The sequence below is a fragment of the Phytophthora ramorum genome (genome assembly GCF_020800215.1).
Source record: "Phytophthora ramorum isolate Pr-102 chromosome Unknown Phyram_PR-102_s0011, whole genome shotgun sequence".
In the NCBI taxonomy this organism is placed as follows: Eukaryota; Oomycota; class Peronosporomycetes; order Peronosporales; family Peronosporaceae; genus Phytophthora; species Phytophthora ramorum.
In genome coordinates this window covers 1,623,962-1,637,695 of record NW_027150657.1, presented here as the reverse complement: position 1 = coordinate 1,637,695, position 13,734 = coordinate 1,623,962, and the positions used below count along the sequence as shown (strand labels likewise).

Below are 13,734 nucleotides of genomic sequence, written 5' to 3'. Positions count from 1 at the left end.
ACTCGAAGATCATGAAAGTCGACACAAAATGCAACTTCAGCGCGTTACTGTAACGTGAGCAAAGGAGCAGATAATGGTTGATCGCTGAAAACGAGCGACTCGATCTTGGTCGACTGGGTGCCCTCGGGAAGCTTCGGAGGACTGTAAACCCCCAGCAACAGTGAGGAAAGCACCACCGACACGGACGACATGGCCATGGCAGCACTGGCGAACATCGGTGGAATGCTGAAGCCGACGGGGTACAGCACACCGGCAGCCAGTGGAATCAGCAAACAGTTGTAGCCGAATGCCCACGCGTAGTTCAGCCGAATGCGGTTGAAAATGGTACGCGATAAATGCAGCGCAGTGGTGACGTCCCACAGATTCGACTTCATGAGCACCATGTCGGACGATTCGACGGCGATCTCGGTGCCGCCTCCTATGGCAATGCCCAGGTCCGCTTCGACAAGAGCAGGAGCGTCGTTGATACCGTCACCCACCATAGCCACGACGCGGCCCATGTCCTTCAGCTGCTTGACCTTGGACGACTTCTGGGACGGAAGCACCTCGGCCATCACATTGTCCCGACTGATGCCCAACTGCTCAGCAATAGTAAACGCTGTCCGTGCATTATCTCCAGTAACCATCCAGACATCCAACCCAATCGCCCTGAGCTTCGTTAGAGTACGAGCTGCCTCCTCACGTGGAGCATCCGCTACGGCAAAAACACAACTTAGTTCGCCGTCTACGCCCACGTAGATAGACGTCTTGCCGGCATTTTGGAAGCTGGTGGTGGCTTGTTCCACTTCGAAGCTGTCCAACCGCTCCAAGCCATTTTCTGCCATCCACTCCTTGTTCCCAATAGCAACTTCGTGCTCGCCCACCATACACGAAATGCCTCGCCCCGAGACCCCACGAAAATGCGTTGGTTGTTCAAGAGACGACGTCATCGACTTGGCGTGTTCGGTAATGGCCTTGCCCAGAGGGTGTTCGCTTCCAAGTTCTGCTGAGCCAGCTAGCGAGATCAGTTCGTTGATGCTTAATTGCTGGCTAATGACTAGTCTATCCGTCACGACAGGTTTTCCCACCGTCAAGGTTCCAGTCTTGTCGAAGATAATCGTGTCCACGCTGTGCGCAGCCTGCAGCGGTTCGCCACCCTTGATCAAGACGCCATGTTCTGCCCCAATACCCGTTCCAACCATCACCGCGGTAGGTGTCGCCAATCCTAAAGCGCAGGGGCAAGCTACGACGAGCGTCGCAATGGCAAAGTCGAGCGCAAACACAAACTTGCCATCCGAATCTGGGATCCAATCTTCAGGAACAGCATCCAAAGCGCAGAGGATGTACCAAGCTGCGAAAGTCACGAGCGCAAGCACCAGTACTGTGGGCACAAAGATGGAAGAAATGTAGTCGGCGTACGCTTGAATAGGAGCTTTGGAAGTCTGGGCGTCCTCCACGAGACGAATAATCTGGCTCAGAGCTGTGTCGTTATCAACGCCCGTGACTTTCATGTGGAACAGCCCTCCACGTTCAACGTCGCCCCTAACACGCGGTCGCCCACTGTTTTCTTGGTTGCCTTGGATTCCCCTGTCAGCATCGATTCATCAATTCGGCCCTCGCCGTAAACAACGACGCCATCGGCAGGAACCGACGTCCCGCGAACAACCTTGAGCACGTCGTCGCGCTGCACCAATTCAATTGGCACTACGCGTTCTTCTCGGACGCTGGTTCCATCAGAGCTTAGCACCAACAGCGTGGCAGATTTTACCTGCAACTCCATCAACTTGGTCAGCGCCGCTGATGTTTTCCCTTTCGCAGTCGCCTCTAACAGTTTTCCAAGAACCACAAACGAGATCAGCACAGACGACGTCATGAACATGTCCATGTTAGCGATCTCCATGTCCTTGAGTACCAATCCACGAACAATAGTAAACAAGCCGTAGACGTACGCCACGTTGGAGCCCATGGATACCAAGAATGCCATTCCGAGTACACGATTCTTCATCCCGTTCCAAGCATCGACATGAAAGCGCCGGGCCGAGTAAAGCTGCACGGGAGTCGCAAGGATCGCCACAACCAAGGCCTCCCACGAGAGTCCAGGTAGAATCTCCGACATTAGATCATGCTTGAAGCGGGAGATGTTCTCAAACACCAACATAACCAGCAGGATCGGGAGCGTGAAAAGCAGTGCAACCACGAAGTCTGTGCGGTAGCGCGTGATCTCTTTCGCGCGCTGGTCTTCGAGGCACTTTTGAGCTTCTGGTCCTGGCACGTATGAGGCTTCATACCCAATCTCCTCCACCGACTCAATGAGCGTTCGGACACCCACTGCAGCCTTGTCAAAGCGAATCACGGCCTTTTCAGTGGCAAAGCTAACAACGGCAGATGTGACTCCTTTCGTACGATTCAAGGCTCCCTCAACTGAGTTGGCGCACGAGTTGCACGTCATGCCACTGATCAAAAGCGTTGCTTTACCTAGTTCACTCTTGCCATCTCCTGACACGCACGAGGCCTCATACCCAACGTCCTGCACGGACTTAATCAAAGCTTGAACGCCGGTCACATCCTTGTCAAAGCGAACCGCAGCTTTCTCCGTCGCGAAACTAACAACAGCTGAGTCGACGCCCTCTGTTTGCTTCAGCGCACCCTCAACTGAGGACGCGCACGAATTGCACGTCATGCCGCCGATTAAAAGTGTTGCGCTGACAAGATCCGTCTTGTCCGCTTCGTCAATCGGAATTGTAACGTCACAAGGTGCAGCAGAACTCGTTTCTCGACCAAACGTTGCTGCGCATTCTTCTTCTCTGCAGTCTTTGGACTAATGACGCGAGCATTGAACTTGGTCCCGGCACTCTTGACCACGTCCGGTAACACCTCGTCGTTAAACGGGCGACTTGAATCCACTTTGACGGATGCCCTCTTTGCTTCAAAGTCCACAGACGCAGCGACAACTCCTTCAGTCCTAGTGAGGGCCTGCTGCACCTTGCGCGCGCAGCTCTTCGCACAGCGCATGCCGTCAATCTTCAGGAGAACCGTACGATTAGTTGGAGAAGTGTAGACCGCGGCATCGAACTTCCCGTCGACTCCACGAATGACAGCAATCAAATCGTTTTCGGTGATTGAGCTGTCGGGCTCAAGGTGCACAGCGGCGCGCTTCAGCGAGAAGTCGACCGTCGCACTTGATACACTAGGCACTGCGTTCAAAGCCCTCTCAATCTTGCTCGCACAATTCTTCGCACAGTCCATGCCTTCAATCCCGAGAGAAATCTCACGAGACGCGTGCGTTGGCATAGTTACAGTTGCGGTGTACTCGTGGCCGACAGACTGCACCACATCAATAAAATCTCCACCATCGAGACCGCTGTCCGTTTCCAAAACGATCGTCGCTAGCTTCGGCTCCAAATCCACGGAGGCTCTGATCACCCCCTTGGCACTACTCAGCGCGTCCTGCACTTTACGGGCACAACCAGTGCAGCTCATGCCATTGACCGTGAGGTACACGACTCGGCTGCCTTTGTCATGAAGCTGGATCGACTCGGCATCTTGAACTCTCGGCATAAAGACATCGTCCTGGATGCCAAGAAACTCTTGGTGTCCATTCCCCGTTGTTGTCGCCATTTCCACTTGGTCTTCTGCACACCAGCACAAATTGCAATATGAAAGGAGGCTAGCATGTTAAATACCCTCAGCAGAGCCCAGTGAGCCTTGACCCGCATGACCCGGATCAACTCTGTTGACGTCATTGAAGACGTCAACCCAAGCGGACAGCAATTGACACGAGTGGGATGCGGTGCCACCAGAAGACGAGGCGGCCAAGCGATTGCGTCACCGATTACGCGTTGCCTTTTGACCCGGAAGCCAGCCTTCAGCGCGCCAAGAGAACCCGGTACCACTCGAACAGCAAACAAGTCTACACAAACAAAACAATGTTTAATTGCCGCGGGTATGGCAGTCAACGAACCTACTTTCTTGATCGAAACAACCTTATAACGACAGTCGGTCCATGTCGCCAGAGACCCGCCACAGCTCGCCCAGCGTCTGGAACTCGTCCATCTTGATGTCCGACAACCGACCGACGTCGCCAATCTCGCTCAAGAAAACGTCCAAGCTGCCCCGGCCGGCCAAGTTGTCGCCATTACCAGAATTGCGTAGTCTCCTGGCGGCCGACGCACGAGCAGCATCAATGCTGAGTCTCGGCTTGACCTTCTTCAGCGAAGGCTCGTTTGTCTTGTCTCCTGAATCATGGTCTCCGTCGTCTTCCTCATCTGCAGTGTCATCGTTGGACTTGGTAGAGCCCGCGCCGTTGCTGCTGGGCATCGGAGGCTTCTGTCCTGCAGAAGCTGCTTGGAACCGTTGTGCAAACGCTGCGGCCGGGTTAAACGGCCTCTGCGGGCCCGCTTGGGGCATTCTCCCGGAAGCATGAGACTGCTCCTTGGGCTTTTGTTGCTGTTGCATCTGCATGAAGGCGGCAACCGGGTTGCTGCCAACAGCAGCAGGAGACGCCTTGGTGGCCTGATTCCGAGCAAACAACGCAGCTGGGTTGGACATTCCTTGTGTAGAAGGATGGGGCATTGGTGGAGGTCGTGACTCTTGTACACCATTAGAACCCGGTTGTTTTTCTTGTGGTGGATGGGAGATCGGTGGCTCCTTCTCCGGGTTTGGTTGGTCTTGCTCGTGCATAGGGACATGCCGCTGGGCGGGAACCTGCGATTGCTGCTGGTGAGGGATGTGATGAGGGATAGGCAGCGAACGATCCATGAACTGTTGTGGTTGTTGCTGTCTCTGTCGCTGCGCAAACGCAGCCGCAGGGCTGTTCATCGTGTTGCTGCTTGAGTGCATTGGGTGGCTCACCGGAGGTCCTCCGTTCATGCTCTCGGTTGTACTCGGCCCTGGAGGCATGCCGTAGTTGTACGACATCATCTGCGGGTGCTGCGAGTGTGATATCTGCTGCGGTTGGTGAGGCGAGTGTGCCATCTGCTGCTGGTGAGGCGAATGTGCCATCTGCTGCTGCTGGTGAGGCGAAACTTGGGATCCGCCGTACATCGCTTCTCCGGAGCGGTAGTCGTTCATTTGCGGGGCGCTACCGTACATTTGTCCACTGTTCATGCCTCCACTGGGCGTTGAGGATCCCGTGGGGTACATGCCGTTGCTCATGTTGGGAGCATACGCCGCCGACGAACTCGGGTAGCCCTGGCGGTATCCATCATGTGTCTGGGAAGGTGCGGACATTCCATTGGACGGCAAGTTCATGTTAGTCCGACGATCAAAATCTTGTGCGCTACTGCCTTGAATGGGTCCTGAGGGCGGCAGCGAGTGGCCATAGCCATTGTTCATGACGTGCGGCTGTTGCATCGGAGGCTTACGGTAGTGCGCCATAGTGGGTCGTACCCCCCGCCGCTCATGTCGGACGAATACATCATGCCATTTCCACCCATCCCTCCTACCATGTTCATTGCCGAGTGTTGCTGCGCGCTGGCCTGCATGTTGCCTGCAGACACCATCTGACCGTTCGGAAGGCGCATCATGTGCGCGCCTTGCTGCTGCGGGTGCATCGAGAACGCAGCCACTTCCTCGCTCTTGACCATTCCATTTTCAAAGCCTGGGCCTTGCTGCATCATTTGGCCCGACATACCCATCACGCCCTTGGACGTCATTTTGCCCTTGTCTGCCTGTCCTCGCCGGCCTTGCCTGCACCACACAAAAAATGTCAACAATTAGATCAGCCTCCACAAGGCTCAAATAACGTAGCATCCATACCCCTTGCGCACTCTGCAGAGCGACTTCCAGCGGATCTTGACGGCGTCTTCTGTGCGGCCCGGCAGCATGGCCGCGATGGCCGACCAGCGGTTGCCCAGGCGAGCCTGCGCGTCCAGAATCATGCGGTCCTCTTCCGCCGAGTACTCTCCGCGCACGATGCTCGGGTCTAGGTGGTTGTACCAGCGCTCGCGGCATTGCTTGGACGTCCGGCCGGGGATACGCGTGGCCACCTGGCCCCAGTTCTTGCGGCCCTCAGCCACCAGCTCCTTCAGCAGGTCGTCCTCGTCCGGCCGCCAGTGGCCCTTCACCAGGCCGGGGGCCAGCACCTTGGTCCACCGCTGCAGACACTGCGTGTGGTTGCGGCCGGGCACTTCTTCCGCGATGGACTTCCAGTTGCGCTCTCCGTGGCGGTTCACGGCCTCGCGGAGCTTCTCGTCCTCCTCTGGCGTCCAGCGCTTCGGCACGGCCTTGTCCTTCGTCTTCATGATCTGTACACGCATCAACCACAGCGTTCAGCTCCATACAACGACCAGCAGGCCGTGGCCAGCGTAACGTACATCGTGCTGCTTCTGGCGGGGCACGCCCTTGATCTCGGTGAACACGCGCTTGCTACCGGTCTGCGTCTGCGTGCCATTGGCCGCCTTGCCAGCGGCCGGCGTGGCCACTGCGGACTTGTCGCCGGCCGAGACGTGGCCGGGCGTGGCCGAGGCGGCCGCACTGCTGGCCTGGCCCTCGGTGAAGAGCAGCTTGCCAAAGTCCGAGATAGACGAGCGGCCCTCGGACTCGATGGGGTACGTGTCCACGAGCTCGCCCATGAGCTTGGAGATGGACTCTCGACTGACGCTGATGCTCATGGCTGCGGCCAAGCAGAAGAAGAACGCGATTAGGAAAGTGGGCCGGCCGGGCCAACACAGAACGGGTGGAGGATGACTTACCCTCTTGGCTTTAGGCGAACGCTCTCGGCGTAGAATGCGAGCGCACGACAAAATGCTGCAACGTGTTGCTCCTGGACGCGTGGGGCATACACAATCTGGCTCTTTTTGAGAGCGGGTGGTCCATGTGTCAGATCTGTTGTGATAAAACACAAGCAATGTTGTTCATTTTCCCATCATAGTGAAACCATCCGGGACATCAAACGCCGGACACACCGGGTGGAATCTCTCATCATTTGTGGCTGTGTCCCGACGGAAGTGCCCTGCGTAACTTCCAGCGATCGCCGATCTTTCGCTGTTGGCGCCAAGGGACACCAGTCGATCCGGCCGCCGAGTTCATTCCCGGCCTTGTGCAGGACCCCCAAGAAGCAAGAGCTACCACCAACCTTACAGCAGCATGTCGTCCGCGTACGGCTCCCGCGGCGGCGCCAAGGCCAAGGGCGCGGCCCAGAAGAACAAGAAGTTCGAGCTCACAGAGGAGCAAAAGCAGGAGATCCGCGAGGCCTTCGACCTGTTCGACACGGACGGCAGCGGCACGATCGACGCCAAGGAGCTGAAAGTGGCCATGCGCGCGCTGGGCTTTGAGCCCAAGAAGGAGGAGATCAAGAAGATGATCTCGGACATCGACAAGGACGGCAGCGGCACCATCGACTTCACCGAGTTCCTCGAGATGATGACGTCCAAGATGAGCGAGAAGGACTCGCGCGAGGAGATCCTCAAGGCCTTCCGCCTCTTCGACGACGACGAGACGGGCAAGATCTCGTTCCGCAACCTCAAGCGAGTGGCCAAGGAGCTCGGCGAGAACATGACGGACGAGGAGCTGCAGGAGATGATCGACGAGGCCGACCGCGACGGCGACGGAGAGATCAACGAGGACGAGTTCCTGCGCATCATGAAGAAGACCAGTCTGTACTGAGGGACCACCACTACCTGTAGACAAGACGTCCGTTCACAAAGAACCATCTTTATGCAAAACTTGCTCCGTGTATCATCTATTCATGCAACTTTACTCCTCGTCCGAGGAAAAGTTAAAGTCGCCAACCTCGTCGGCGGCGTCCACCTCGGCCACAGATTTCTTGAACTCCTTGAGCGACATCTGCTTCACCTTGGCCACAGTCTCCTCGTCCACCAGCTTCTTGCCGCGCTGCTTCTTGCTCTTCCTCTTTTTGCTCTTCTTGCTCTCCTCGGCCTGCTCAGAGCTGCCCTCCTGCTTGTCCTTCTTCACCGCCTCGGCCGATGCGTCCAGCTTCTCCTGCAGGTCGGAAGCGTCCTTCTCGAAGAGCTTCTTCACGGCAGCCTCGCGCTCGGCACGCAGGAAGTCGTCCAGCTGGGCTGTGTCCTTGGGGCACAGCTCCAGGCCGCTACGCTTGGAGCGGATCCAGTCAGCGCGCTTCTTGATGCTGTCGCTGAGGCCACGAGCCTGCGCCTTCCACTTGGGAACAGCGCAAGCGTGCATGAACTTGTTCAGAGTGAGCTGCAGCGGCACTGCCAGCTCGGGGAAGGCCACATTGAACTTGTACACGTCGCACTCGCGCTGCAGCAGCTCGAAGAGCCGCACGATCAGCTGATCGTGCACGCGCTTGGCGTCCAGCGCCGTCTTCGACAGCTTTACGCACAGCTCCAGGTCCACCTCCGTGGTGGGGTTGCTGCCCTTGGCAGCCTTTCCTCCCTTCTTGCCACCGCTGGTCTTGTACGACGAGCGGAACGGCTCGAGCTGCAGCACTTCAAGCAGAGCCGGACTTGTGGGGATGAAGGAGTTGGTGGCAAGCGCGAGCTGCTGAAGCAGCTTCACGCAGTGGAAACGCAGCGGGGCGAAGCGCAGCGTGCTCGATAGCCGCACCACCGCGAGCAGGAGCTGGCTGAGCGGGTACACGAGTGCGCGAAGCTGGTTCTCAGCCGGGTACGCGCACACCACGGCAGTCCACACACGCAGCTGGTTGAAGAACTGCCAGTTGAGGACAGCCTTGAACGAGTCCGGGCCAGGAGATGTGATGGTCTTACGCACGGCGATGGCCAGCTCGCGAATGTACACGAAAGCGTGCTGGTACGAGCTGCTGAGGTCCAGGCCGAAGAGCTCCACCACACAGTTGCCCATGAGGACGTGGTGAGGCAGCGTCATCTCGTTCGTGAACTTGGTGTTGCGCATGTACGTCACGTAGATGCCCTTCAGGCAGAGCTCCAGGAACGGGAAGGGCACCGCCAGAGCCAAATCACGGATGCGAACGAAGGCCAACATGCATACGTTGGCGTCCAGCGACTTCGCCCAGAGCTTGAGCAGAGCCTTGAGCATGCGCCGGGACGTCTTGGGGCACGGCACCACGAACGGGATGTAGTGCACCAGCTCGCGCAGGACGAACGTCTGAATGTCCTGGCCCGTGGTGCTCCAGCAAGTAGCACGCGCAGCTGAAGAATCGACGGATCACGAGCGAGTACTTCTTCCACTTCTTGTCGTCCACCTTGAACTTACCGTTGTCCTCCTCCGAAGACGACGACTCGAGGGCCACGAGGTCCGCCAGTGTCGCGTGGGTCTTACGGAACACGTTGACCATCAGACGGTTGTACACGGCGCTGCTCTGGACGTCGAACGTGATCTCACTCGCTTTACTGGCATCCGCGGCGTCGCTCGAGCGGCAGGCGTCACTGAAAATCTTCATTAACCGACGCAGTCCCGAGACCGTCTTGGCCTCAAAGCACTCCTTCTCAGCCTTCTGCAAGATGGCCATAGTCACCAGCGTGCGGCCACCAGCCTCCTCTTCCTCCTTCCTGTTCCGCGTCTCCCTCCTTCTCCTCCGTCTCGGCTTCCTCGTCGTCGCTGTCGCCGCCAACCTGCGTCCCCGTCAGGTAGCGCGGGTCCAAAGCGCTCTCGTCCTCCTCTTCACTGCTGCTACCGTCGTCCACGTCGTCTGCGTCCTTCTCCAGCTTGGTCTTGGGTTCATCGTCGCTGGCGTCGTCGGCCGCCTCCTCGAAGCCCTCGTCCTCGTTCTCCGAGTCGAGGAAGTCGGCGTTCAGGAAGTCGTCCACATCCATCTCGTCCAGCATGTCAGCCTCGTCCTTCTTCCCAGCATCGGCCTCGGCCGCGCGCGGCTCTTCTTGCTGGGCGCGTCGCTGTTGCGCTCGAAGCGGTTGCGCTTTTTGTCCTTCATGGCCTGAAATTTCTTCTTCACATTGCGCTGCTTGATCTTCTGGTTCAGCAGGCCCTTGGCCACGAACTTGGCCTTCTTCTTCTGCGCGCCCATTGCTGCTTGACTTGCTGCGGTCGGTGCTCTGCTGCTGCTGCGGCCGTTCAACCAAATGCCTTGATGCTTTTGATGGTTGGCGCGGGGATTGGCTGGCTGCCGCGACTTGGTGTGCAAGACACCAAACAGGAAGAGGAACAAAATGACGTCACTAAATAGTTTATTTCACTTTTATGACTAAGTTGGCTTCAAGTTGACTTTCAATGTGAAGGGGAGCTAATACCAAATACCACGCATCGCTGAGCGTTCGCAGTGTAGAGTGAACGCCGTCGATAAGCCACTGCCAATACATAAATCTCAGTTTGCTCGGGTCTGTTGTCGTTTGTTCAGGCCTTTATTCGAGTGAAACAGACTCCTTAGTTTGCTGAAGATGGCTCTCTCTTCATCCTCGCCACGCACTTGTTGTAGTAGCCTGCAGAATTCCAATAGCTTTCCTCACCCTCCACATCAGTCGCACTAGTTGCAGTATTAATGAATCTAACGGAGTGCCGTCATTCAAGCTCGCAACCTATTATCCTGCAAGACACCCGAGCCAACTGGTGCATGTACGATGCCGGCTGCATTGCAGCAGTGCCGACATACACTGGTTCCGGTGCGTGCGATACTTACTTCCAGCTGCATCGCAGCAGTGCCGACATACACTAGTTCCGGTGCGTGCGATACTTACTTCCAGCTGCAACGGCAGCAACCACCAACCGCGTCCGTCATGCAACGGCTGTCCGACGCCGAAATGTTGAGGTAGGGGGGGCACCGTAACGCAACGCCAGGGATAGCCGCTAATAATACGCCTACGCAGCACCGGACGCCGCCATCCCCACAGGATCACAATGTGATTCACATAGTGCGCGACGATTGATGTTGCGAGTCTCCACGTAGCAGCCGCGGCACCCGGGTCTTCGATACCATGGGAGGCCACAAGTGCAAGCACTGTATGAGATAGCGATGGCACCCGCGTGACGCCAAGCTAGGCGCGCTCATGGCCAACACAAAGCGACACATCGTGCCGAGCGGCAGCCGTTGGCAACAGCAACTGTAACCTGAACCGTGTCCCCAGCCGCGACCGGTCGACGCTCGATTTTTCCGTGTGGGGTTGTGACGCCTTTTCGGCCAATGCCAAGGGTCGAGATATCACTTTCGGCCAATGCGCGCGCTTCAAATCTTCGAATGCAGTTTCTCAACCAAATCGCAACGACACTCTGCTGATCCCGTTCAGTAAGTAATTGTCCGCCCAGTTCGCCATCAGTTCACGCGCTATGGGGGCCGCCATCATGAAGAGCTGCTTCGCGGGGGAGCCCGTGGACGCCCCTTGCCGCCACCGACAGCACCACCACCACATGACCCACCACGAGGCCAGACGCCGCTACGACCAGCGCTCGCTGGCCAAGACCATGCCGCCCTCGGCCGCCCCGCCGGCCCGCAGCCGCTGTCTCGAGTCGCCCGACAAACAGCTCCTGGCCAAGAAACACGCGGGCCGCCGCGGGCTCGAGCTGTCGCGGTCGGCCGTGCACCTGCAGTATCTCGGCCAGGAGAAAAGGAGTCCGGCCAGCTCCGTCTCGTCCGAGGCCGCCACCATGTCCGAAAGCTCGTTCGTGTCCGACTCGCCCTCGCACGTGGCCAGTCCCGGTCGCCGCATTAGCCCCACGGGCCGCGGGTCGGCCGCGGGTTTCCGCGCCCTGCTGCCGGACGAATACGTGTTGGAGTGCGTGGCCGGTAAAGGAACGACGTCCACGTGCTACAAGTGCGTGCGCAAGACGGACGGCCGACGTTTTGCCTGCAAGATCATCGAGAAGCGGCGACTAGCCCCTTCGGCCAGGAAGCGCATGGAGGTGGCCGCCCAACTACGACGTGAGGTGGACGTGCTGCGACGCGTGGACCACCCTCACATCGCCAAACTGGAGCAGGCCTTCGAGGACGACAGCTACCTGATCCTGATCATGGAGCTACTGGAGGGCGGAGAGCTGTTTGATGCTATCGTGGACAAGGGCCGCTTCTCGGAGCGCGAAGCTGTCCACGTGGCTCGCTGTGTGCTCTCAGCCATCCAGCACATGCACGAGCGCGGTGTCGTGCACCGCGACCTCAAGCCGGAGAACATGCTGCTGGCCGTCTCAACACGTCGTCGACGTGGCCAGAACGTGGCCAGCTCGTTGGACGTCAAGATCATCGACTTTGGCTTCGCCAAGGTGCTGAGTGAGGGCGCGACGTCCACGTCCTTCCTAGGCACGGGGGGCTACTTAGCTCCTGAGATTTTGCTGCGGCAGCCGTACGACACTTCGGTGGACATGTGGTCCTTCGGGGTGATCTACTTGCTGCTCTGCGGCCGACTGCCCTTCGCAGCTACGACACAGCTACGACCCAACCAGAAGATTCAATCGCTGTACAAACTCACCTTCCCCAAGAGGTACTGGCTGGGCGTGAGCCCCATGGCCATCGACTTCCTGCAGCGCGTGCTGGTAAAACCCGTCCACGCGGCTTACAGCCACCGAAGCTCTGAACCACCCGTGGCTTCGGTGCTGAATGCGACAAATGCAGTGTTAGATATTTATTCATTCAAAGTTTGATTTTGCAAGAGTTTGTTGTATTGCATAGAGCTTGTGCATGATGTAAGAACTGCATGGAACTATCCTAGTGTTGCTACCTTGCTCTACCGCTTGAGGTGGCTGATGTAGCGCAGTGACAGCAGCGCAAGTAATCGAAAGACCACGATGAGGATGCAGAGCACCAGCACATTCCGAGAGGTGTCATCGGACTTCATGTTGAAAGCAAGCTCCACGTATTGCTTGAGCGTGATGTGGCCAATGGTGGGCGGTGCGTTCTTCAAAACCTGGCAACCGAGGTTCTCAGTTGTCCCATCGGGACAATCGGCGTACACCAAAGCCACGAGCGTTGCAATGCTGTACGTGGGTGGAGAGATGTAGTAGATCCACTTGTACCCCGTCGGGATGTTGTTTGCCGGAGGGTTAAAGCCCGAGAACAGCATGAAGATGGAGCTGAGCAGCGCGCCAGCGATGGACGCAACGGCCACACTCGGGAGCGCAAACACCAAGAGCTGGCCGAGATACACGAAGAGCAACGCATTGAGCGACACCACCAACCAGTAGTTGATAAACGTAGTGAAGCCGACGAAGCCAACGCTCGGGAAGAAGATGGCGCAGAAGCAAAGCGCTGACAGCAACACATAGGGGATTTCAACCAGCGTGCCGGCAATAAAATACCATAGCGCATGGTATGTTTCGGAGGCGCGTTCCCGGTAAAACGCAGTTCGTTCATCTGCTGCGACGGGCATGACGCTGTTGAAGCCAATGATACCCAGGAAAACGGTGCTGATGAAAACCAACCCCACGCCTGCATTTGCTCCAGTGAAGGTGGTGTAGTCGGTGGCCTGGTAAATAATTCCGAGCAGAGCTCCCAGCATCACGCTGATCATCAAACGCGTGAGGTTATATGTCGGAGTCCGCCAGTACATGTGGAAGAATCGACGACACAGCAAGTCGAATTGCGTACTTGGGTTTGATGCGAACTGCTTTGAAAACTTGAGCTCCGGGAGGTCTGCTGATGGACGAAGAACGCCATCTTTGTTGAGATCCTTGTCCATCAACGCCTTCAAATCGCTTTTCAAGAAGTGCTCAGCAAAATCCATCCCTGTGCCGGAACCTCCACCAACACCAGCGCCAATGCACTCGAGCATCCACGTTGCCGGGTTGTATCCAGGTTCGATCGGCGTCACTCCTGGCGCGGCCTCGAAGTAGTTGATGAGGTTGCTCGATTCCTTACCGAGCTCGCCGAAAAACACCATGCGACCTCCACGACGAAGGAGCAGCAACGAGTCGAAG

The 13,734-nt window shown here is 57.4% G+C and overlaps 5 protein-coding genes across 5 annotated transcripts; 2 read left to right on the top strand and 3 right to left on the bottom strand.

Annotated features, from left to right (window-relative positions):
• Positions 1-44: 44 nt before the first annotated feature.
• Positions 45-3,597, bottom strand: KRP23_11282 (Copper-transporting ATPase HMA5; the record flags this gene model as incomplete). Its single annotated transcript, XM_067881815.1, has 3 exons — positions 45-1,566; positions 1,632-2,703; positions 2,763-3,597. 3 exons carry the CDS (start codon positions 3,595-3,597, stop codon positions 45-47), a joined length of 3,429 nt encoding a protein of 1,142 aa, XP_067741094.1.
• A 366-nt stretch (positions 3,598-3,963) lies between these two features.
• On the bottom strand, positions 3,964-6,590 carry KRP23_11281 (Transcriptional activator Myb; the record flags this gene model as incomplete). Its single annotated transcript, XM_067881814.1, has 4 exons — positions 3,964-5,337; positions 5,424-5,667; positions 5,737-6,224; positions 6,294-6,590. The coding sequence occupies 4 exons, from the start codon at positions 6,588-6,590 to the stop codon at positions 3,964-3,966; spliced, it is 2,403 nt and encodes an 800-aa protein (XP_067741093.1).
• Positions 6,591-7,065: 475 nt separating this feature from the next.
• KRP23_11280 (Caltractin) lies at positions 7,066-7,584 on the top strand (the record flags this gene model as incomplete). The annotated part of the gene is made up of 1 exon (XM_067881813.1): positions 7,066-7,584. The coding sequence occupies one exon, from the start codon at positions 7,066-7,068 to the stop codon at positions 7,582-7,584; it is 519 nt and encodes a 172-aa protein (XP_067741092.1).
• A 90-nt stretch (positions 7,585-7,674) lies between these two features.
• Positions 7,675-9,904, bottom strand: KRP23_11279 (Nucleolar complex protein 2-like protein; the record flags this gene model as incomplete). Its single annotated transcript, XM_067881812.1, has 4 exons — positions 7,675-9,071; positions 9,136-9,376; positions 9,495-9,773; positions 9,833-9,904. 4 exons carry the CDS (start codon positions 9,902-9,904, stop codon positions 7,675-7,677), a joined length of 1,989 nt encoding a protein of 662 aa, XP_067741091.1.
• Positions 9,905-11,157: 1,253 nt separating this feature from the next.
• Positions 11,158-12,462, top strand: KRP23_11278 (putative myosin light chain kinase; the record flags this gene model as incomplete). Its single annotated transcript, XM_067881811.1, has 1 exon — positions 11,158-12,462. The coding sequence occupies one exon, from the start codon at positions 11,158-11,160 to the stop codon at positions 12,460-12,462; it is 1,305 nt and encodes a 434-aa protein (XP_067741090.1).
• Between the last annotated feature and the right edge of the window lie 1,272 nt (positions 12,463-13,734).